Genomic DNA, 26088 nt, shown 5'->3' with positions numbered 1-26088 from the left:
GCAAGATAAACTGAAGTGTACATTGCCAGTGCATTATTAGACACTGTACATACAGATAAAAAACAAATTGAATGCTAAAGTTTAAAATAAAAAAAATATATAGTATTTTCTCTGGCTGCTGTTTAGTCTCTATCACGTGGTTTCGTTTTTGACACTGGTTTAATGACAGTGAGTAAGCGTTTTCGGCCGATGCCAAGAGATACAGTATGGCAGCTTGCCCGTATCTCTCCCACACTTGGCTCAACACTTACGGTGAAGTCTCCATTCTCTGCACAGTAAATCCACTCCCGTGTTTATTGTGCCAGGGACATGCACGTAATGAATAAGCGTGCACTGCTCTGTGCAAGTCGAGAGTGTACCTCCTGAAAATGTATATATGCCACTTTTAGCCACAGGAAGTGGGGAAAAATTTTAGTGAAATTTCAGGAAGTGAAAAAAACAGATACTGCATTAGTTAACAATTAATTTCAGAAATTAACGCTTTAAAGTTCCCAGACCTAACTAAATTGTTTTAAAAGAATTAAAATAGTTTTGATTCTGCTTATTACATTAAAGTTTCGACAGTGTTTCCATACCTTTCAGTAACCACAAAAGTTAGATTACAAGTTAGTCAGAGCATGTATTTAACATGAAGTCAATACTGATATCACAGTAGAAACTGAAATAAAGACACTCTTTTATTTAAAATGTCAATACGTCAATATTATGAAATTACTTTTTTATTCATCGATTACAGACTTGCCCACCCCTCGATCATGAATATTAATATATTAATTACATAAAGTTTAGTTTTTTTGTTGTTTTTGTTTTTTCTCTTATTTTGCTTAAATATTATCATTTATTTCTTGAAATGTATTTATTGGTGGGTGAATATTTATATATATATATATATACACACACACACACTGTATCTTCAGAGGTTTGGAATAATGTACAGATTTTGCTGTTTTGGAAGGAAATTGGTACTTTTATTCACCAAAGTGGCATTCAACAAAGTATAGTCAGGACATTAATGATGTAAAAAAACTGCACCATCACTATTTGAAAAAGTAATTTTTTTGCTAAAAAAAGTAAAATCATGCTAAATTGCTAATTTGGTACTAGAAAATCACTTGCCATTATATCAAACACAGCTAAAAGCTGTTTGGTTCGTTAAATAAAACTTAACATTGTCTTTGTGTTTGTTTTTGAGTTGCCACAGTATGCAATAGACTGGCATGTCTTAAGGTCAATATTAGGTCAAAAATGGCAAAAAAGAAACAGTTTTATCTAGAAGCTCATCAGTCAATCGTTGTTTTGAGGAATGAAGGCTATACAATGCTTGAAACTGACAAAAAACTGAAGATTTCATACAAAGGTGTACACTACAGTCTTCAAAGACAAAGAACAACTGGCTCTAACAAGGACAGAAAGAGATGTGGAAGACCAGATGTACAACTAAACAAGAGGATAAGTACATCAGAGTCTCTAGTTTGAGAAATAGACGCCTCACATGTCCTCAGCTGACAGCTTCATTGAATTCTACCCGCTCAACACCAGTTTCATGTACAACAGTAAAGAGAAGACTCAGGGGTGCAGGCCTTATGGGAAGAATTGCAAAGAAAAAGACACTTTTGAAACAGAAAATCAAAAAGAAAAGGTTAGAGCGGGCAAAGAAACACAGACATTGGACAACAGATAATTGGAAAAGAGTGTTATGGATCTTAACCCCATTGAGCTTTTGTGGGATCAGCTAGACTGTAAGGTGTTTGAGAATTGCCCGACAAGACGGCCACATCTATGGCAAGTGCTACAGGAAGTGTGGGGTGAAATGTCACCTGAGTATCTGGACAAACTGACAGCTAGAATAACAAGGATCTGCAAAGCTGTCATTGCTGCACGTGGAGGATTTTTTGATGAGAACTCTGTGAAGTAGTTTAAGAAGTTCTGAACATTTTTTTCAAATTGTAATAGTAATTTTTCATGTTATTAATGTCCTGACTATACATTGTGATCAGTTTAATGCCACTTTGGTGAATAAAAGTACCAATTTCTTTCCATAAGAGCAAAATCTGAAACATTATTCCAAACTTTTGGCCACCAGTGTGTATGTATATACACATGTATATATTTATTTGCCTCTACAATTCACTCACTCTTTTGGAGATACAGATGGGGTCAGAATTTGCATACCTCTTGCAGAGTCCATAAGAATATAAAAGTATTATTTTGCCCTTCAGAGACTGTGTGGCTGGGACCTGCCCATTTCGCGTAGGGTGGGAAAATGAGGGTTTGCATGAGTTTGTTTGCTTGGGAGTTGCATGCCACTGGTTTTTGGGGCAGTGTGTTGCTCTCTTGGGCATCGATGAGTGATAGTGGCCCTCTGCAATGGTTATATATGTTTTCTTGCCGTGACAGTGCAGGTTCTCAGCATCAACCACTGTTGGTAAGCACTCCAAAGTGTGGAAGATGCGGGGAGGTGTGTAGACCTTTCTTTTTTTTTTTTTTTTTTTTTTTTTTTTTTTTAAAGTGTCTTTGATTTTTCTCTTCACGTTTGGTTTATTTCGATTGCAATTTGCCTTCCTGCCGAATTATCTATAGTCAAGCTTTCTTTTGGTCACTGTCTGTTATATGTGTCTTTGTACTTGTCCTTTATATTGCTGATATTTTTACATTTTATCCCCTTTTACTCCCAAATTGGATTTCCCACTACTTAGTAGGTCCTTGTGGTGGCGCAGTTACTCACCTCAATCCAGGTGGTGGAGGACAAGTCTCAGTTGCCTCTACTTCTGAGACAGTCATTATTCCCACACATCTTATCACGTGGCTCTGCGTGCTGCGGAGACTCACAGCACGCAGAGGCTCGTGCTACTCTCCACGATCCATGCACAACTTGCCATGTGCCTCATTTAGAGCGAGAACCACTAATCGCAACAACTAGGAGGTTACCCCATGTGACTCTACCCTCCCTAGCAACCGGGCCAATTTGGTTGCTTAGGAGACCTGGCTGGAGTCACTCAGCATGTCCTGGATTTGAACTCGTGACTCCAGGGGTGGTAGTCAACGTCAGTACTCGCTGAGCTACCCAAGCCCCCCATTGCCGACATGTGAAATAACGTGTTATGTGTATGGTTTGTTGCATTTGTTTATTAAAAAAAGTGACTGAGTTTTTATTCAAAATTAAAGATCTTAAACATCTAATTTAGTTGTTAGGTGTTTTACCTGTTTTTATGTTAGAGTACTTTTAGTAATTTTGACGTCCCTGAAGTTGAGACATTCACACTCACAAAACATCTTCTGAAATAATAAACTCTACCCCCAAAAACCTATTAAATTGGTAATTTATTTTTCTCCATATTGTCTCAGAGAGCGAGTAAACAAGCGTCGAGTGAAGGACATAGTGAAGGAGTTCACACTGGTGTGCCGCGGACTTCACGGAACGGAGTACGCCGCTGACTACTAAACCACGCTCGGACACGAAGTCCAAGACAACCCAAAACTACAATTCCCAGAAGCCTTCACTGCAACGCAGTAGACGTGAATGATACAGTGCCAGAACTGTCATAAAGAGGCGAGTGCAGCGACAGGCCTCGGGATCATCCTTCAACTCATCCTCTCTCTCGCTCTCACTGGATCATTTTTGAGGTTCCTATACGGCCATCTGAAGAGCAAACACCCCTCCTCCTCCCCCCCACTGCATCTCACGGCATGTTGACTGAAAACGTTCTTTTATTCTCCCATGTTCAAGATCTTCCGTGGCTCTTGGGCTGTTTCCTGTGATAATTTGCATCCATTCGAACCAAGAAATGTTAGCTAAATGTTTTATTTTTTATTTTAAAGATACTGAAATAAAGAAGCATATATATATATAAACACACACATATATCTAAACAAATGTAATAATCTAGTAAACTGTGGGTTGTTCTGCTAACAGAGAGAGGGACCAATGCAGACTGATGTCTCTCTGTGGCTTTATTTATCTCTATCTCTATCTGTCTAACCCCTCGCGCTCTTTTCTGCCAAAATGTTGTGAACTTTTTTTTTTTTTTTTTTTTTTTTTTTTTTATAAAATTATTGTTTTTGATATAATAGGTCAGCAGCATATTGGGGGACTAGTAAAGACGCTAAAAAAACGAATGGGAGAGAGAGAAAATTACTCCATGTCCAGTTCACCCCAGAAAAATTCATTTATTAACCCTCGTGTTGTTCCAAACAAAAGTAGACTTGTGCGTACACGATAGTTTTATGTGATGAACAGACCGAAATCTGGGTTGTTATTCACTGAAAATCTTGCCGTCATGCTTGAGAGCACGGTGAATGGAAAGGTTTTCAGAAAATAACTAAAATACTTGAGATTAATTAGAATATTGTGCATGAAACATACACACTGTTTTTATGAAACGTATGGATTTTCTAGCTTTACATCTCCAGTCCCTATTCACTGTCATTATATGGAAAAGAACGGTCAGAAAATTCTTCAAAAACTCTCCTTTTGTGTTCAACAGAAGAAAGAAAGTCATGCGGGTGTACAGCGACATGAAAGCAAGTAAATGATGACAGTTTTCATTTTTGGGTGCACTATCACTTCAACGTCGGGGTGTTGTGTCTGATTGGTCCAGCAGTAACTCTGTGATTGGTTGGATGTCCAGCCATCTGTCTGTGCATGGAAGCTTGTGCAAATCTCACCCAGCAATATTTTGAGTGCACTTAGCAAGGAATAAAAACACAAATCCAGTCATAGTCCAGCATGGCTGGTCTCTCTCTCTCTTTCTCGTTTGCGCCCTGCTGCTGCCTGTTGACATGTAGCATGTGTGTTGTGTTACATACAGGCCCAGAATATAACGTGTCATATAATCAGTGAAATGAGGGCTGTTCTGTTCTGTGTTTATTTACTAGTGAGTTACAGAGGAAGAACAAACAAAGGGAGTGAAGGAGATGTGAAATGTACATTATTATTTTTTTTTTTTTGTACTTTGTTTTAATTTATTAAATATGTCTAAGATGCAGAACTGGCTTCTGTGGTGTGTTGGGGGGGGGTGTTGGGTGGGTTTAAATACTATAAATTCAAACACTAGATATGAAGGATGTCCTGTGTCCATGCAATCAGTGCTGAAATGCTGTAATCTATTTGATGGGGGGGATCGCTGGGTCGCTGCAATGCTTTCGTCTTGACCAGCAGATGTCTCTACAGCTCTAGAGAAACATCACTTGGTTTCCTTGAAGATCTGCCCTGCATTCCAAACCGGATAAATCTATGGAGTTACATATGTGCCAAAATTCTGTGCGTGCAAAATTATACTTTGAGCGCAAAAAATAATTTTGAATGCACAAGATGACATTTTGATCACAGAAAAATTTTCTGCGCGTGCAATATTATACTCAGCTTTGTAAAGCAATGTATCTTAATGCAAAGGTAAATAAATGTTTTGCGTGAGCAAGATCTCATTCGCTCTCTCATATGCACTCTGCATGCACTCAGAACTTTAGACTGCTCGCTTGATTTTACACCTGTATTCTGTCAAGTCCCGCCTTCTACGTCAAGACTGGCTATTAGGAGCTGCTTACGAGCGCTCTGTGATTGGACAATTGAGGTAGCTACAGCAATCATGAACATCTCAGTGTAGATATTGCAGAAAAGCACAATGCTCCAAGTTCAGTACACATTTTATATACTGTATGCAGTTACCATTACAAAAGATATTTACCCCATGGATTATAGACATACCAGGAATACTGTAAGGCTGTAATGTATATTTTTCCAAATATAGTAGCCTGGGATCATGCAGTGCTAAGGAGTTTTTTACCTTTTGCAGTCTCAAACAATTATAAAAATATACTGTACATTAACCCCAAACTATGACAGGAGAATAATTAGCCTCTTTTCTTTCCGTTTCTTCTCATTAATCATTTTTGCCATAAGGGTTGTGGTAGAATGCATAAACTTCATAAAAACAGCATACTGAACATTTCAAGATACCCCACAGCTTTGAAATGCAAACATAAACAGCTTTTCTAATTTATTATCAAGAATAGCATGTTAATTATTTTTTTTTTTTTTTTTTTTTTTTTTTTTTTTTTTTACATTTTATGCATTTGGCAGATGCTTTTATCCAAAGCAACTTACAGCGCACTTATCACAGGGACAATTGCCCCGGAGCAACCTGGAGTTAAGTGTCTTGCTCAAGGACACAATGGTGGTGGCTGTGGGGATTGAACCAGCAACCTGATTACCAGTTATGTGCTTTAGCCCGCTACGCCACCACCACTCCAATCAACAAGGCTGATTAAAAAATGGGAGAGGACACACTAAAGAAGATGGAGGACAAAATAACATGTTTGTTGAAGAAAATAATATTTCATGTAATAATAACAAAAAGAAGATTCAGTTTTTGCAGATCCATGGTAGACTGAACTCTGGTCACATTCATTTTAATAAATTGATCTCTCAGAATATCCTTTGGTGGGATAGATAGATGGCAAATGAAGTGCCCCCAAAACTACACTATTACATTTTACAATGTAGTTTTAAACATGGGAGATATTATATTAATATAATTTCAGATAAAATGGTAGCTAACATGGCCAAGCTAGTAGCTACTTAAGTGTAACTTGGTAACCTTGATAACCAAATATTTGCCAATATAGACCAAACTAAGAGAGCTAGATGGATAGTTATCTAGCTAGTAAGCCTGTTGGCATTGTACAGACTAAAAATATATTTAATTAAGTTTAAATAAAAACAGTTAAGCAAAAGAACTGCTTTTGTTTGGTCATAGTGTGTTACACATTTCCTTTCTTGAAAACAAACTATCCCCTTCTCCTCTTCCTTCTGTTTTGATTAGCAGTTTGGTCTCTGATCTAGCCAGCCAATCAAAATGTGCCACCTCATCTCTGATTGGCTGAAATTCTGGCATATTATAATGCTGTAAACTTGTTGAGCAAGCAAGCGGTCAAAGCTATGAGCGCATGCAGTGTGGGTAGCAGGCCTGGCTCCAGCTCTAAGATGTAAGGTGGGCCATAGGACCCGCCGGGTGGGCCAAACAGTTGGAGGGGTGGGTGTAGTTCTCAAGGTGGGTCAAGTTCATGATTGGGTGGGCCAGGCCCACCCAGGCCCCCCTGTGGAGCCAGGCATGGTGGGTAGTAGGAGAGAGCGAGTAAGATCTTGCACGCAAAAAAACAGTGGAGTTACATTTCAGAAATCTCTGCAAATTCACATTCAAAGAAACTTTATTCAAGTGCAAAATCTCAAAAACGCTTAGTCAAGATTACAATTAAAGAACATATTTCAAACCATCAATAAAATTTTATAATATTGGAATCATAACTTGTGCTTCTTTACCTTATTTTACATTAAAATGCAATTTTTACTGCTTGTTTAGCTAATGCGCATGGCATTAGCGAGTTGATTGACAGGTGATGTCTGTATCTAAAAGGTGATTGGCTCTTTTACCTGTAAGGCGGGACTTCCTTTCTACATCCGTTGGGTGCTAGAATTTCTCCCATTCATTTTAATAGAAGTGGCCTGTCTCCGCTAAATAAACTCTGATGTAAATTAGACTAAATTAAACCAGCTGCAACTGCAGTCTGTTTCTATAAACAAAAACATTTGACATCCCTTCATCTCCATAGTTTATAAAAGCTTTTAATTATTATGAACTTTTAAAAATTATTTTAAACCCCTGGCTTTTTGTTTGAAACTGGTTAATGCTGGTGTTATTTTTATGTAATTCACTGGATCAGTTATTCTAAAGGAGTTTAAATAAAATAATAATACAATGTGGCATTTTATTTAATAAATGCAATGTTCATTTGATTATTGGTTTCTTTTTTTATTAAAATAAATAAAAAGTTTAAATATGAAGCTTAAATTTTTCATAAAGTCAATGATTTAAATAGTTTATTTTCAGTTTCTATTCTGAAAGCAGTTAGTGATGCAAAATCATGTGTAAAATATTTCTGATTAGGTGCGGGTGATGTTCGTTAGCGTCAGCTTTTGTGCGACGGCAGCGGCACCTTTGGCTCATATATGATGCTGAAGTGCGTTCCGAATGACTGATATTTTTTGAGCCCTACACCTTCAACCCTTCGAAGCTCTCTCTCTGTACGACAAACCCTCTGAAGGGATGAGCCCTCTGGGATGGAACGCACCCCTGGTCAAATGTTTCATCTATTCAGATGCCTTCAAATGAGAATTTGTTTACTTAGCATGACCTTGAAATCTTCATAGACATGAGGTTGAAATTATGTTTCCATTTTGCTCAAACTCACTATACCAGTATATCCAAGTAGTCTGGTTTTGTGTCGCCTAACATGGAAGTGCCTCCTATTCGTATTGGTTATTTTCCACCCCTCCCTTATTTCAGTCTTTATATATAGATATAGATATATATATATATATACAGTACTGTGCAAAAGTTTTAAGCACTTGTGAAAAATGTTGCATAGTGAGGATGTCTTCAAAAATAATGCCATAAATAGTTTTCATTTATCACTTAATGTCATAAAAAGTCCAGTAAACATCAAAAAGCTAAATCAATATTTGGTGTGACCACCTTTGCCTTTAAAACAGCACCAATTCTCCTAGATACACCTGGACACAGTTTTTCTTGGTTGTTGGCAGATAGGATGTTTCAAGCTTCTTGGAGAATTCGTCACAGTTCTTCTCTCTATTTAGGCTGTCTCAATTGCTTCTGTCTCTTTATGTAATCTCAGACTGACACGATGTTCAGTGGGGGGCTTTGTGGGGGCCATGACATCTGTTGCAGGGCTCCCTGTTCTTCTATTCTAATCTTTTCTATTTGCAAAAGTAATGTTTGGGAGTCTAACATTTATATTTCCTATTGATACACTAAAGCTGAAGATATAAATAACCATCTTAAGACAAATGCTTTTGTGAAACATCTTATGTGCCTAAAACTTTTGCACAGTACTGATTTATATATATATATATAATATATATAAGCATAATTGCACTTGTTGCATTGTGTACAATAATTCCATCTAAATAGCACATTAATACAGTGACCTGCTGATACCATTAAAGACAATCTAAAGTGTGACTCATCCACTTGTTTGTCCTGTTCAGACACTGTATGATGCACAAAACTGGATTTTTGGGTGTGGTCAAAATGGGATTCGTAACATTTAATACATTTTTCAGCGCTTAATGAGATTTAGCTGTATCTTGGTTGCTGCTTTTTAGAAAAATTAAGTAAATAATTATTTGGCTGCCTGTCTCACTGAAAACCCTAATAAGTTGACTTTACTCAGTAAATTTGTTCCCTTAATTTAATTGAGTAATGCCGTCTCCAACACTTTTGTAATTAATGCTGCTTTCTTGTGCTATCTGAATTATCGTAAATACGAGTTTCCCACTTGGAAGTTGCACATGAACGACTCCTCAAGTAGTACTTACGACTGGGAAACTCGGAGGGAAACTTTCAACATGGTGGAGAGTACTGTTTCTGTAGTGAATGACAGGTTTTATTCATTTTTGTAAATACAGTTCATTGTTAGGGCTTACCATTTTGGTCATATTCATTTATGTATATCAGCAACCATTTGATGCATGTTGTACATTTTTACACTGTAAAAATAGCTTGTATTTGACCAAAACTCCATTATCATCTGCAAGCTGAGTAATCATTTTTATGTTGTCAAAGTAGAAGTTCCTCAAAAAATATACTGTATATGAATGAACGTTTTTTTCTGGCAACAAAGCACTTGAACGTGACATACTCGTAATTACCTCTTCAGAAGTGGGAAGTAGGATAATTCCGAAGGCATGAAGTTAGTTAGTTCACTTCACTTGGTGATCATATAGAATGAACTTAACTATTTAAGTTGAGGTAACTAGATGCAAGTAAACTTAACTCATATTTGCTATTTAAATGTTGTTTCAGCTTAATAATTTTAATTGAATGGATTCAAATTAAGGTCATACTGTAACAGCTTAAAGAAGATTTTAAAGCTGCACTACGTAACTTTGCTCTTTAGCGACATCTGTGGTTGAAATTTAAAATTGCAATTAATTTGTGGAAGAACACTTTACATCCGTCGTGTTTCGACACTACTGCTCTGGTGGATGAATCTCATGATTTGAGCTTATTGCTTGTGTGATTATGACTAGAAGATATTCAGAGCCAGAGTCATAATGTGCTTTTTTCATGTTGCTATTATTATGTTAAACGTTTACACATTTAAAAATGAAATATTACTTGCTTTGGTGAAGATAAATAACACTGTTATTTACATATTTTGAATGAATGAATTTTACACATAGGCTATAGCGCTTTTCTCACAGTACACTCAAAGCTCTTTTACACTGATAACAAACCACCACCAGTTACCATAATTTAATATGGTTATTCAAGTGTTTTATCTACTATTAATGTTTGTATTGTGTACTACATTTATCAATTTAAGAGGTGAAACTTGTGATATGGCTGATAAAAGTTCAATTGAAGACTTTATTATTTTTACATTATGTACAGCGTTAACAGTGTTAATCTCGTCAATGAAATCACTGACGAAAACATTCGTTTAAGAAGGTTTTCTCCGCATTTCTCCCAATTTGGAATGCCCAATTCCCACTACTTAGTAGGTCCTTGTGGTGGTGCAGTTGCTCACATCAGTCTGGGTGGTAGCCGTCAATCCGCACATCTTATCACGTGTCTCGTTGTGCATGACACCGCGGAGACTCGCAGCATGTGGAGGCTCATGCTACTCTCCACGATCCACGCACAACTTGCCACACGCCCCACTACTCGCGACCACGAGGAGGTTACCCCATGTGACTCTACCCTCCCTAGCAACCGGGCCAATTTGGTTGCTTAGGAGACCTGGCTGGAGTCACTCTGCACACCCTGGATTCAAACTCGTGACTCCAGGGGTGATAATCAGCATCAATACTCGCTGAGCTACCCAAGCCCAGACGAAGTGTTTTTTGATTTTGCAATGATAACAAAGACGAGATAAAAAGGCACAGCATGAAGATTATTAAATGATTTTATTAAAGCATACTGTTGATGAAAATATGACAATAAAAGTTATACTGCAAGATATTAACAGTGCAAGATATAAACAGAAGAAGAAACCTCCTGAGAATCTGTATATAGGCTTGAAGAAGATATTGGGTATGGATCCATGAATCCAGTAGGCTATGTTAGGGATTTCTCCGCTTAAGCTGCATGAGCTGAACACGCTAAATGTAATTAAATCGCTTTAAAATGGGGTGAATACCTCATTCAAATGCATCCTATTTATACACTGGATTCATCAATATATCCACTACATTTATGGAACAACTCAAATCTACACAGTGAAGCGACGCGCATGTCAGAATATGCATTGCGTAACTTGCATTGTGAATACGCAGTTTCCATAAGAAACATGCTACATGCAATGAAATATCCTTTCATGGAAAATTAATACGTTTCTAAAGCATGAAGATTTTAGAGTACAGTAGGCTAACTTCTAAAAAGTACACTGGGAAAAAAATTGTTGGCTTTACGTAGTTCAATGGTGGACATCAGTTCCACACAATGAAAATGAGTTTCCTTAATATAAAATGTAAATATATGCTTTACTCAAATATTTTGTTGAAACCTCCCAAAGGAATTGAGTTAACCTCACTTACATTTTATTTGTCCAAATAACGCCAAAGAACTTTGCAGCTTGCTACGAGCTAACCACAATACATATTAGCATATTATACATATCGTTTTGTTTAGTTTAAAAAAGATGGTGCTGCTGAGGGTTTACACTGATCCTCAATCAGCCTTTATGCTGATGATCCCTCAGTATTTGCTTCATGATAATAAAAAAAAAAAGCACTGTTCTATGAAAATTACCCATCCTCAATTTATCCATTAGCTCCACTCTTCTCCACAATGGTAACCTCCAAAAAAATCCAACACAGAAACCTCTTTTAAAAACAATATAACAGAACATTAATTTTAATGTAGAAATACATTAAAATAACACTTCATTTCAAAATGTACTCTCCCAGTCCAGTCCCATGCAAAGCATTCTGGGTAATGCAAATTCCCTGCCCGGTTTCAGCAATACTTTGATGCAACAAATATTATTCACATTGTTCCAACACAACTGGATTAAGTAAACATTGATGGATTGTACACAATGAAATTAAGTTAAAACCAAATGCTAAAGAAATGTGTTGGATTAACTAATTGAATTAAGTAAATTGAGCAAGCAGTAAAAATTATGTTGAGTGAACACTATCCGTTAGAATCTGAACCCATTTAATCATTTCATACCAATGTAATCATATCACTTTTTAATGACTGTTGAATTTTACTTGGACTTTACACAATATGACTAAGTTCTCATCTCAAACATAAATGTATTAAGTTGATTTCAAGTGAACTGGTTTAGTATTTTCAGTAGAGCTGCTTTCCATTTTTTTCAGTGTAGCTAATACTTCAGTCTGTTCATTATTATTTCAGGAGCTCACGTTTTTCACAACAAAGACAGTATGTACATTTACATTACATTAGAAAAGGTTTATACATTTTTTTTCTAAATGTTTGAAAATTTGATTAAAGTTTGGTCTGTTACAGTTTGACACTTTTTTGTAAATTTTGTACATCATCAGGTACGAGATATTATTTTCGTTGACTAAAATTATGTCATTTGTTTCAGAGTAAAACTGACTAAAATGAATGAATATGACGTGTTGAAATATTGACTATTTTTAAAGGACATTTGTCAAAAGACAAACTGACTAAAATGAAAAACTCTGAAAAAAAAATGAACACTGGTACATCCTCAGTTGATAAAGCAAGTGAAACTTGCTCGGATTATACACTTTATTAAACATGAAAATAAAAGCCAAATCCGACCCCACAGCTTAAAATACAAATCATTTTTATAGGCTTACTGTAGTAAATCAGGGTAAGGTAAGGACATTGTTTTGAACACTGATTACATAGTACAGCTTTAAATGGTTCTAGGTCAATTATTAAATAAACTTATTTATATATTTATGCATTTGGCAGACACTTTTATCCAAAGTGACTTACAGTGCCCTTATTACAGAGACAATCCCCCTGGAGCAACCTGGAGTTAAGTGCCTTGCTCAAGGACACAATGGTGGTGGCTGTGGGGATTGAACCAACAACCTTCTGCTTACCAGTTCTGTGCTTTAGTCCACTACACCACCACCACAGAAATGCAAAGTCACCTGTACTTCAGTTGCACATGCACAAGGACAACTGAGATAGTGTTAACAGAGTCCAGCTTGACCAAAGGTGACATAGATCACCCTAATGATGACATCACACGAAACAATATTTGCAACAAAACACATAAGAGCTAAAACCTCTATGAACTGTTAATAACAACTATTTACTGTAAGAGCTAACTTACAGTAAGGAAACAATTAAATAATTCAAGCACAAGGCATTATGGGTATTCCCCACATCCTCACTTTTGTACTCAATATTTATTAACACTTAAAATCTGAAGTCTATGGATTTTAAAATATTTGAGTTATGAGCCCAAACTTGACATTTGAAGTAAAATTAAGACAACTTATTTTTTCCAGTAATGAGAAAATGAGGGTTTTACAGTGTCGAGTTTAAACAGTTTGATAGCAGAGATTCTAGTCTAATAAATAATCTGACACTTGAAACTCAATTTGAGATTAATCAAGTTGACTACAAAATAAAATCATTTATAAAGAAAACTATATTGGATGTATAACTAAACTCATTTTTATTTTATTTTTATTTACGCATTTCTATTTTATTTTTAAAAATCCATCAAACTGAATTGAGTAATCTTTAACTAATTAAATTAATACAACTTCTAAGTTTCAAAGAATATTCAGTACCTTTTGATGGAAATGTGTTATACAACTGAAATGCATAAATCTAAAAAATAATATTGAATATACAGTATATTCAGATTTATAACTTTATATTCAAACTTACTTCTATTTAGATTTACAATTATATATTTGGATCCTCAACTACATAGCCTATATTTGGATTCACATAATATTTCAAATGTATAAATATATATTCAGAATTTAATCATTATTTCCTGTTTGGGCCCCCCAATATATATACAATATATATATATATATTTGTTTCAGAAATTGACAGAAAATTCCCCTTTGTTATTGGGTTCGACAAAACAAAGTATGTTTTTGTCATTCATACCATAAAAAACTGCAACTTAAGTGTGTTTATTTAAAATACAATTTATTTATTTTTCTTGTAATTTTTTTTATTTGTATTTTTTTATCATTTTGGGGATCTGTGGGGGTTTGTTTGATTTGTTTTAAATATTGATTTATTCACATACTTTATGGAAATGTGTTATAAAATTGAAATGCGTAAATCTAATATATATATATATATATATATATATATATATATATATATATATATATTATTTATTTTTTTTTATTTATTTTTTTTTTAATATACAATATATTCAGAGTTATAACTTTATATTCTGATTTACTTCTATTTAGATTTGCAATTATATGTTTGGATTCACAACTATATAGCCTATTTGGAATTAAATAATTATTGCGTGCTTGGGCTCCCAATATATATATATATATAAGTACAAAAAATTCCCATATGTTTTTGGGTGGGACAAAACAAAGTATGTATTTGTCATTCATACCATAAGAAACTGCAACTGAAGTTTATTTAAAATAATAATAATAATAATAATAATATTTTTATTTTTTTATGTTATCATTTTTGGGATTTGTGGAGGTTTGTTTTATTTTAAATATTGATTTATTTACATACTTTATTGTTATTCTTTTATTATTAAGATTATAATTGTTTTAGATGTATTCATTATAATAATTATTATTATTGTTTATTATAACGATATTGTGTGTATAAACTGTATAATAGTGATATGGCAATCATGCTAACCCTAAATGAATGAAATATTCAGCAGAATTCAGTAAATTCAGGGACTCTGGGACCAGGGGGAAACCTGCCCCCCTCTCTCTCTCTCTCTCTCTCTCTCTCTCTCTCTCTCTCTCTCTCTCTCTCTCTCTCTCTCTCTCCCCTCTGCTGGTATTCTGTGGTGTTCTTCAGCTCTGTCTGAGTGTCTCCAGCAGACTTCAGTCATGGAGTCAGATATTCATTTATGTCGTGCACTTCTTCTCCCTCTCTGATCATCTAAAGAATCATCGGACTGGACACCAGATGACAGATTTAAGGATGTTTGTCCCTGATGTCTCATATTCACTGCTGTTGTTGGGAATATCGTTTCTCACTGTCTTCACTAAGACTTCACATGAGTTCTCAGGTACCAAACATGCACATTATCTACCGCATTTAGTGTATGTACAGTTAATGACACGTGCATTCCTTTTCAAAAGTTTAATCATTTCCTTTAATCAGTCTTTTACGACTTTCTGTACTTTTAAAGCTGCTTTTCTCATTTATGTGTGATTCTGAGATGACTCACATTCGCGCGTTTATTTGATCCGCATTTAAATCTGTGGAACATTGTATCAGATTGTTTCGCGGGAACTTCCGTGACCGACGCGATCAAAAGGAAAGTGTGTGTGCGTGCGCGCGCTTCAATACGAGTGTGTGTGTTTACACTCATTGTTATATGATAACATATAGCCTATATGCTCTTACATGATGATATATTAATATACAATGGGGATCAAACATTTTGAGATCAATATCCTTTTCTAATTTAATAATTTTCCTATTTTAAATTATAGCCAATTATCAGCAAAACAATTTGAGTGAAAAGTTGATTTGGAAAAATGTACATGAATTTCTTATGCTTTTTGCTTTTGCATAAAGCAGTTCATTTGTTCACAAATGTGCTTATATTTGATAAGTGACCCAGAAATAGTGCATAAGTGCTATAGTGTTAATAGTTTTAAAATGATTCACTGGCACTCAGGTGCAGGTGCATGTGTGTGTTAAATACATTTTATTCGTTTATTTCTTTTTAAATGACTCAAATGTGCACAGCTTTGCTTTGAAGGAAAGTAAACACATATATATTGTTTGACTTCCACATAGGTCAAGTCAGGTTTATTTGTATAGCGCTTTACACAATAAATATTGCCTTAATGGGTGAATCTCAGGAAACCTGTCAAGAACATGTCTAGGTCATATTTCACCCCAAAATAAAAATAAATAAATAAACCACAAGAAATTATGTTGGATTTATGACATTATTTTCATGAGAGTAAAGCACATTTCCTCCCCAATTCTCTTTATTGTATTGCAAAATAAATAAATAAAATGAATCTGGTTCTAATTAATGTAATGTGAAATATATATATATATATATATATAATATGTATATAGTAAAATATTTATACATCAGATTAGTATTTGTAGAACTGCCTTTAATTTTAGCTGAGTTTAAGTTAAAGAATCATTGTGTCTGGACAGCATGGTGAGAAATTTAGGAGGGCTCAGAGTTAAAAAAGGCACCAAAAATGCCCCCAAAATTCAAAATATGGGGGTAAAAAATGTGCTTGTAGTGAATTCTTCTGTTTGTTTTATTTATAACATCTAATCTAGTTCTTAATATTCTTTTATGCTCCTAGTATTCATATTATGGCATAGATATGAGCTGAAAAATGCCCTGCATATCAAATCCAGTATAAAGTGGTATAAAGGGGTGCTTAATTTTTATGAAAACATTGTCACAATGCAAACAAATCGTGATGGTCCTAAAAATAGGCTTCATTTTCTTTATGCAATAAATATATATATATATATATATATATATACATTTCTTTTCTTGTGACTTTGGGTTTAAATGTGACGCAGGCATGTTTTCACCCTTATAGGAATCAGAGTAGAATCAGACAAATCAGATTGTAGGTTTTCTTTTCTTTTTTTCAAACCCACAGAATTCTTGTCCATACACAAGGATCTGTTGGGTCAGAATCAGGCCGGAGATTCATGAACTGAAAGAATCTTACAGGCTTTGGAATGTCAGTTTGATTGACAGCTGCTTGAGGAGCATGACAGACGTTGCCGATGGAGATGGAGCATCTGTTGCCAAGTAACAGGCCTGTACATCTGTCCTACTGGAACCTGATGCCTTTGTGTGTGTGTGCTGTGTTTTATCATGGTTAATTAGCTTTACACACACACACACATTTAGATTCATTGTGTGTGTGTGTGTGTGTGTGTGTGTGTGTTCACCGCAGTGAAAGTGGTCATAAAGCTGTGGGCGTGGCTTATTGAGGCACTGAATGGGATGTATGCCTGTTAAAAGGTCAAAAGGTCAACTGAGGTCAAGCTATTTGATGGATCCCAATACACCAATAAGACCAGAGGAAGGTGTCTTTATCTCGCTTTCTCTCTCTTACTGTCATTCATGTGTTTTAGTCTTAAAGACTACATGAAGTGGCATTCACAACACATTTAGGTGATTCACAAAAAAACTGTCAAGAACATGTTCTGGTCCTATTTGACTCCAAAATCAAAAGAAGCAAGCAGGAAATTATAATTTGCATATAGAAAATGAAGCCTATTTTTATTTTCAGGCCCATTTCGATTTTTTATTGTGACATTATGTTCATGCACATTTTACCCCCCAATTTGCATTACAGATACACACACAAAAAAAAGATAGTCATGATGATATTCTCATTGCCAAAATGTAGAATTTTATTTTATTATTTATATTGTGCAGTATGGTACTGCTTTTTATATTCACCGATTGTAATTTCAAAATCATTGTGCAACAACATTTTAATTGTAATACAGTAAAAAAATTACTGTAACAGTGATGAGAAGCATCATTGAAAATGATAGGAATAATAAAAGTAAAATGTCCGGATGCATTACGGAACTGACAATAGGAGGGGAAAATAATGTCACAATGTAATAATAATAATAATAATATATATATATATATATATATATATATATATATATATATATATATATATATATATTTTTTTTTTTGACTTGGGGTTAAATATGACGAAGACATTTCCTTGACAGGTTTTGTTAAAATCACCCACTTAACTTCTGTGATGTGATGTATTTGTGAACACAACAGAAATGAGCAGAAAATAATGTAGGATGTGACTTGATTTTAATCCACTGAGATTGGATTGTGGATTGTTGGCCATGATATTGTGACTTTTATAATTGTTACTTTAGTTTAGAATAACGTGTACTGATAAATCCTGCATTAAAAAAAACAGTAACATTTATGTAGAAAGTAAATTGCAATAAAGTATATAGGGTACTGTATGTGAAAGTGCAATCAAAAAAATCATTTTAACCTCGTGTGACCCGGCGTCAACAAGCATGGACCTTGTGTTTTGGCTTCACTATACGCAATGCATAATTTAAATTCTTTTAAACTGACTGAATACTGTTCACAAGACTCTAGACTGTCATTTAAGGTTAAACTTTTGCCGCACCGAGTCACGTGACACAACATGACATCAATTTCTGTGAAGTGCTTCTGCGGGCACAGAGCCAACAGAAGTGCCTCTGGTAAGAAATATCTTAGATTTTTCATTGAAACCTGTTTGGGTGTAAAGAGTAGAGTCTCTAGTTTTGTTTCATGTGCCGCTTAAAAAATTAATTCACTTTTCGTGCATCAGCGATCTGATAAACATGATGTCCACATACATGGATTTTGGGACATTATTCCCTCAAAAGTTGAAAACGCATGTTAGTTATTTTGTGGGTCATTTTAATATAAATTTTATTTTATCACTGTAGAATTCAGCTCTATTTATTAACATTAGTAAATGCATTCCTGTATTTACTGTGTATTTTCACATTGAGAATTAATGGATGCATCCAAAAGCTGGAAAATATTGCTTTCAGAGGCTTTATATGGAGTTAGGATGAAAATAAGGTGCATTTCTAACTGTTCTGAGACCAGTGCAGACACACAGCACACTGGAGGTTAAGTTATTCACTAAATAGGGAGCAAGGGAGCATCCTATAGTTCTCTATGCACAAAAGTGCATTCACTCCTAAAATCTGACCAAAAGTTCAGTTTCAGGCTGCAGATGATGTTTGGACCACTCAACATGTTTGACAGACATGTGACAATGATAATCAGTACATTGATTCAGAATTTATAATGTATCATTTTATTTTAACATGGTTGGCAGTGATTGGATGATGCTGGACATTAATTTGAATCTGAATTAATTATGCTAATTTCTGATGTGTTGTCTGTAACGTCTCAAAAACATGAATAACCAACATTGCTGGAAACATAATAATAAACGTGACTGTACAGCAGTGTAAGGGCTAGATTTATAAAGAAAACTCTGAGTGATAACATAAATAAGCTTAAAAACACACACTCAGAAAAACTATTTTAGCCCATATTTAAGATTTACACATTTAAAATTCATAGTAAAATTGAATTGAGTAATATTTAGCTAAATGAAATTTAAAAAATGTATTCATTTAATTTAGGTATAATTTAGTATAAAAATGGAATTTTGTTCAAAATGGGCTAAAATAGTTTTTTTGAGTGTGTGTTTTTAAGCTAATGCAAGACTTAAAGTTAGCAGTTTTCTTTGTAAATCCTGTCCTGGTCTAATTGCAACACTGATCTCAATGTGTCCCATTGCTGATGTGACAATGAAAAAATGAGAGTAAATGCTTGAAATAAGAGATATTTTGCTGCTCTTAGAGGTGAGTGAGTGAGTGAGTGAGTGAGTGTGTGTATGTTTGTGTGTGTATGTTTGTGTGTGAGAGAGTGTGTGAGTGTGTGTGTGTGTGTGTGTGTGTGTGTGTGTGTGTGTGTGCTTTCTCAGAGACTTTGTTCCGGAGGTGGAATTTGAAACCCCAGCCTTGTGTTTATAGAAAAGACCCCCCTCTAAACTCCAAGACAAGACCCCTGATGCACATGTTTGTTTTTTGGCCAAACTGTTTTGCATGCATTGCTATTACTTTGCTCATGCTTAGGGTTAGGGATTTGAACAAACTCATCTCTCTCTGTTTATGCTACAGACATGTGTGCTCTTTTGACTTGGGCCAGTCAACTTCCTAGTAACTACCCTGTCTAAACACATCCTGTGGTTGCGTTGTTTTGTCTATGGCAGAATGCTGTCTGTATCATGGTAAATGAATGTGATATCAGCTTGAAGAAGGCATCAGATCATGTGACTGATGACGAGATTTAATGTTCTCGTATATGTTTCATTCAAGTATCAACTTTTGTCTCCTCAAATGCCTTAAGAGAAATAAACGTAGACTCAAATGAGACAATACAGTAAGAAAATAGAGATAAAATGAATGTGGATAGCATAGCACAGATCATTTGGTCTTGGGAGTATTGATGAGAAATGTTTAAGTTAAAACTAGTAGCTTGAGCAAAAGTCTCTTTTTACCATTTCATTTTACTATTTTTTCACATTTAATCTCATTGAGAAATAAAAAAATATCTCATTTACTATACACCTGGCTATGAACACCCAGATGTCCCCAGACATCCCTAAATTATAGCTATGGAAACTATATATATACTGTACATATTTACTGTATATACTGTATATAATTTCCATAGCTATAATTTTGGGACATCTGGGGACGTCCTTAATTGGAAAAACAAATAAAAAAAAATAAAATAAATATTTATAGGTATTTTTTTATTATTCTAAAAATGTTATGGTTAGGCTAATTATCTTGATTAGATACAAAAATGTTAATTTATTTAGAAACACAAATTTGTCACACACTACTGTGGCATGTAATCTGAAAGCTCTGCAAATATCCGCAGAACAATTGGAAACACCTATTTACACCTGAACAAGTTCTATGTATTTCCTGTTTGTTTATTAAATATTTTGGCAAATTTCATCATGCTTTAATTTATTCATAAAAGTATAGTGTTCCTCATTTAGCACATTTTGAAATATTTCTGCAGGGTTCTGCTGATTTTTTGACCCCAACATCAACATCAATTTCAAGAAAGTCCACAGATTGTGTCTGGACCTGCTGATGAATGAAAAGAGAAAAAAACAATGTTGACTGAGAGAATCCAGAAACTAAAGAGAGAGACAGATGATAAATAAATGAGAAATGGGAGAAAAAAAGGAAGAGAGAGAGAGAGAGAGAGAGAGAGCGCAGCAGTGGAGGAGAAAATCACAAATCCTGATCCATTCTCTTTGTTGCTTTCTTTTTTCCCCCTTACTATATTGCATTTATACTCCATTAAAGGGGGCCTTTGAATGAAAACATGTTTCTTTCTTGCTCTTTTGAAATAAACAAGTGTGTATATGTACTGTGACCAGTTTTAGCAAAGAACCCTCATCTTATCAAGAACCATTTGTAGCTGAAAAGGGTTCTTGAGCTATTTTATGGTTCTTTAACGATTAAAACGTTCTTGATGTCTTATTATAGGCTTTTCATATAAGCGTATTGGCTTCTATTTAAAAAAAAAAAAAAGCACTAGTACATTGATGGTTTCTAAAGCAGTGGTTCTCAACTGGTTTTGTTTCAGGAGCCAGACATTTTACCGAACATTGTCAACAAGTAATTGTACAAGATGGTGAAATCATAATATATCGTACAGCTTGGCTCATATAAAAAGGTTGCACTTTTATTTTCATAGAGACCAACTGATACAATCGATACAATGCAGGCATAACATTTTAGTTTGCCTCCTCTTCAATACTTTATTTTTAAGAAAGGAAACATCTGTGAACATATGTGGTTACTCATTGCATATTTATTTATGCAATTTAAAGTGACTGGTGTACAGTGAGTGCTGGGCCCCTCAAGGACATTCACAGAGTTGTCCCTAAGCCACTCTTGCGTTGTCTTGGCTGTGTGCTTAGGGTCATTGTCCTGTTGGAAGGTGAACCTTCATCCCAGTCTGAGGTCCTGAGCACTCTGGACCAGGTTTTCATTAAGGATATCTCTGTATTTTGCTATGTTCAGCTTTCCTTCAACCCTGACCAGACCCCCAGTCCCTGCCGCTGAAAAACACCCCCACAGCATGATGCTACCACCACCGTGCTTCAACGTTGGGATGGTATTGCGCAGGTGATGAGTGGTGTCTGGTTTCCTCCAGACATGACGCTTGGAATTGAGGCCAAACAGTTCAATCTTTGTTTCATCAAACCAGAGAATCTTGTTTCTCACAGTCTGAGAGTCCTTTAGGTGTTTTTTTAGTGTGTCTTGCACTGAGGAGAGGCTTCTGTCTGGCCAATCTGTCATAAAGCCCAGATCGGTGGAGTGTTGCAGTGATGGTTGTCCTTCTGCAAGTTTCTCCCATCTTCACACATGATCTCTGGAGCTCAACCAGAGTGACCATCGGGTTCTTGGTCACCTCTCTTACTAAGGCCCTTCTCCCCCGATGGCTCAGTTTGGCCGGGCGGACAGCTCTAGGAAGAGTCCTGGTTGTTCCAAACTTCTTCCATTTAAAAATTATGGAGGCCACTGTGCTCTTGGGAACTTTCAAGGCAGCCTAATTATTTTGTAGCCTTCCCCAGATCTGTGCCTTGACACAGTCCTGTCTCTGAGCTCTGCAGGCAGTTCCTTTGACCTCATGGCTTGGTTTTTGCTCTGATATGCATTTTCAGCTATGAGACCTTATATAGACAGGTGTGTGCCTTTCCAAATCATGTCCAATCAATTGAATTTGCCACAGGTGGATTCCAATCAAAGTGTAGAAACATCTCAAAGATGATCCAGAGAAATGTGATGCACCTCAGCTAAATGTCAAGTGTCATAGCAAAGGGTCTGAATACTTATGTCAATGTGATATTTAAGATTTTTCTTTTGAATAAATGTGCAAAGTTATCAAAAATCTGGTTTTTGCTTTGTCATTATGGGGTATTGAGTGTAGATTGATGTGAAAAAAAAATATTTAAACCATTTTAGCATAAGGCTGCAACATAAAAAAATGTGAAAACAAAAGAAGGGGTCTGAATACTTTCTGAATGCACTGTATGTTAATAACCTGTAATACGCTTCCCCTGTCTAGTTCCAAACCTTGATGTTTTCTTCTTTGGTATACAAAACTGATTTTCCTATTAAAATCATGTTTAGGTTTGGGTAAGGGGTTTAACTTAGGAAAAATTACCGTAACAATGTTTTTGGTGCATGTATTTTTCTCTATGGGATTAATAGTTGAACGGATTTGTGCGAGCCAATTTATATGATTTCTTACAATTATGCCATTTCATATTATTATCTCGAAGAGTGATAATGGGTTGGAATTTGTGGTAAAATACCTCAGAGTTTGACTGAATACTTTTGCTATTTTTCCTCCTTGCTTTTAAAATGTTATAAGCCATATTAAAGAGTCATTAAAGATTTATTTTGCTATCCTAACTATGCACAATTATATGGTTATTTGCATTTAGCATTTGTTTCCCCTGCTGTTCGTGACATTTCAGAACAAATCTACTACACTACCCATCTTTTTGGTTCTGACCCTCCATAAATGTTATTTGTACACAGACAAATGTGGCTCATGGACCCTATGTGGCCACTTTTACCGCTTATAGCTACAAACGGCCCTGCTTATAGTTTAGTGTATAATAGTGTGTAATATAGAAATATAGTGCATGATGAGTCATATGAACTTCTTTTATAGTGATTTTTGAAGCTCGACAGACGTGATCACTATGAACTGCTTCATGCAAAAAGTTGCATAAAGATTTCCTTTAGTTATGTTCAACAATTTCTTTAAAACAGCAAGATCCAACCTCTTAATCCTCTTCAGCTGATCTGTGTGTGTGTGTGTGAGTGTGTCATAATTAGCAGCTACTAAGCTCTATTGTAGTGCCATGTTGACACTCTCTCCCTCCACACACACACACACACACACACACACTAGTTTGTTTCCTGTTCTCTGAGGTTGACTATCACAGTTGAACCTGAGGTCAAATCCTGAAGTTAATGAGCGTTTTTAGAATAAATTGTCTACTTTGAGCTTTGATGCAAACACTGTCCATTTATTTCACTGGTATTTTCCCTTTGAGCATTCTGTCACAGATGTGTGTATTTGTGTGGTTTAGGGTGTGTGTGTGTGGTTTCTGTTGGCGAGAGATGTTCTCCTAACTGCTGCGTTTGGGTTTTTGAGGGAATTCCTTTTCAATATCTTCTGTCTCGTGTGCGATACTCCACTCTATAATTGTCCCAAAATATCATCCAGAGCTGTGGAGGTGGTTTAGTGCCACTTTAGCGAATCGCACTAAAGACTTTTGTTATGACTAAAAAGGATTAGTCATCCTGGTTTGACTCATATCACACTATAAGCACATTTAATTTCAGTTAATTCCTCAAAATAAGAGCCACACAAACATATGGCAAAACTGACCTCATGCGAAGCATTTAAATAACTTGGCTACTGGAACTGTTTGATTGGTGGAAACTGAGGGTGCAAATAAGTGAATATAAAATTAAATTACGCAGTAGCTCAACTGATCATTGCACTTGCGATGCAAAAGACCGGGGTATGAGTCCTGAAGAGCATGTGAGTCGACACTTGAGCCGAAAGTGTTTTAAAAGCACCACAAGATGAAGTGTTTTCCATCTCACATTTGCTTTTATGACACTATTGGTTAGGTTTAGGTTAGGGAGGTCAGTTTGTTGATTTAAAACTCGTCAGAGTATTAACCTTGAAAACCTCATCTGCTTGCGAGGAAATTTTACTCACCTGATAAAGTACCAAAAGTAATCCGTAAGACACCAAACGCAATTTGATTGCGCATGTCTTGTAACCAGACACGACACAATATGTATAAACAAAAGTGCAAGTATGGTTTGAGAGCTGTGGTGGATAGGAAGATTTAGTGCACGAGATGTATTGACTAATTTTATGATACTTTTATGGTGCTTTTTTTTTTTTTTTTTGTTTGTTTGAAGCTTGCATAGTATAAATCACCATCCACATTCATTGTATGGAAAAGAGCAGCTGGGACATTCTGCTAAACGTCTCTTTGCATTTCACGGAAGAAAGAAAGTCAAATGGGTTTGGAACAACATGGGGGCGAGTAAATGATGACTTCTGTATGCAAGTGTTCAGTGATAGTAATCAGGACACAGACACAAACACACAACTAATGGCAAATGCTAATTTAGCAGACTGCTGGAGTGCTTGTGTGTGTGTTTATTGTGTTTTGCTCTGTGTTACTCTGCAGACGTGTGGATTTTACCCCTCATCTCTTTCCACCAATCACAAAGCAGCATCATTTAAACAGAGGGAAGCCCCAGCACAGATTAACGCACTCTTTTTCTTGCTAATCATCTTTCATATGACTCCTGTGTTTTGGGGACTGGTAGGGCAGTAAGTTACCCCCATCTGCCCCCATCACATGACAGAGCTAAACCTCATTTAGCTAAACCTAAACATATCACTTCTACAGGCAGCTGGGGGTCACATGTCCAGTGCAGTAGCCCCTTTTTGCACCCATAAACACATAAGGTATGTTTGGAATAGTATACTACCATGTACAATTGCTGCAGAATGTATACTCTTTTAATTCTAATTTTCTGTATGCACACAGTATCTGAATGAGCTACTACATTTGTCAAAATTATGCAGTATAGGTTGTCTGACACACACACACACACACACACACACACACACACACACACATTCTGGGAATGTTAGTTTAAGGTCATAAAAATAAAATCTAAAAATAACCATTAGAGAATGTTCTGTATATGTTCTTATTAGGTTGTCACAAAAAAAATAAATAAAAATAAAACACAAAAAAAAAAAAACTCCCTGCAACGTTCTGAGAATGTTAGTTTATGGTTATCAAAAAAAAAACCATTGGAGAACATTCTGTATAACTTCTGAATAGGTTGTCACACACACACAAAAAAACATCCCTGCAACATTCTGGGAATGTTAATTTATGGTTTTAATATTAAAACCTAAAAATAACCATTAGAAGAAAGTTCTGTTTAAGTTCTTATTACGTGTTCAGACAAAAACCGCCCTGCAATGTTCTGGGAATGTTAGTTTATGGTTATAAAAAATAAAACCTAAAGAGAACATTCCTAGAATGTTCAAAATTGGTTCCCAAAAAAAAAAAAAAAAAAAAATCCAACAGGAACCATATGATCACGTTAGGGAAACGTTCTGTGTTTGTTGAAAGTGTTCCTCAGAAGA

At 35.5% G+C, this 26088-nt stretch overlaps 2 protein-coding genes across 3 annotated transcripts in view; both read left to right on the top strand.

The window, feature by feature from the left end:
- LOC127409608 (importin-13-like) overlaps positions 1-4032 on the top strand; it is a 75123-nt gene extending 71091 nt beyond the window's left edge. Inside the window, exon 21 of the mRNA XM_051644288.1 lies at positions 3346-4032. Coding sequence (XP_051500248.1) covers positions 3346-3442 — 97 coding nt within the window. The 3' untranslated portion in view covers positions 3443-4032. The remainder of the gene's footprint in view (positions 1-3345) is intronic.
- An 11054-nt stretch (positions 4033-15086) lies between these two features.
- Positions 15087-26088, top strand: part of LOC127409656 (protein eva-1 homolog A-like) — a 78540-nt gene continuing 67538 nt past the window's right edge. For both annotated transcript variants that reach the window (XM_051644371.1, XM_051644370.1), the window contains exon 1: positions 15087-15285. In XM_051644371.1, coding sequence (XP_051500331.1) covers positions 15183-15285 — 103 coding nt within the window. In that variant the 5' untranslated portion in view covers positions 15087-15182. The remainder of the gene's footprint in view (positions 15286-26088) is intronic.

Source organism: Myxocyprinus asiaticus, chromosome 19 (assembly GCF_019703515.2).
Source record: "Myxocyprinus asiaticus isolate MX2 ecotype Aquarium Trade chromosome 19, UBuf_Myxa_2, whole genome shotgun sequence".
NCBI lineage: Eukaryota > Metazoa > Chordata > Actinopteri > Cypriniformes > Catostomidae > Myxocyprinus > Myxocyprinus asiaticus.
Note: the sequence above shows the minus strand (reverse complement) of the source record. Positions and strands in the feature narration are given on the sequence as shown.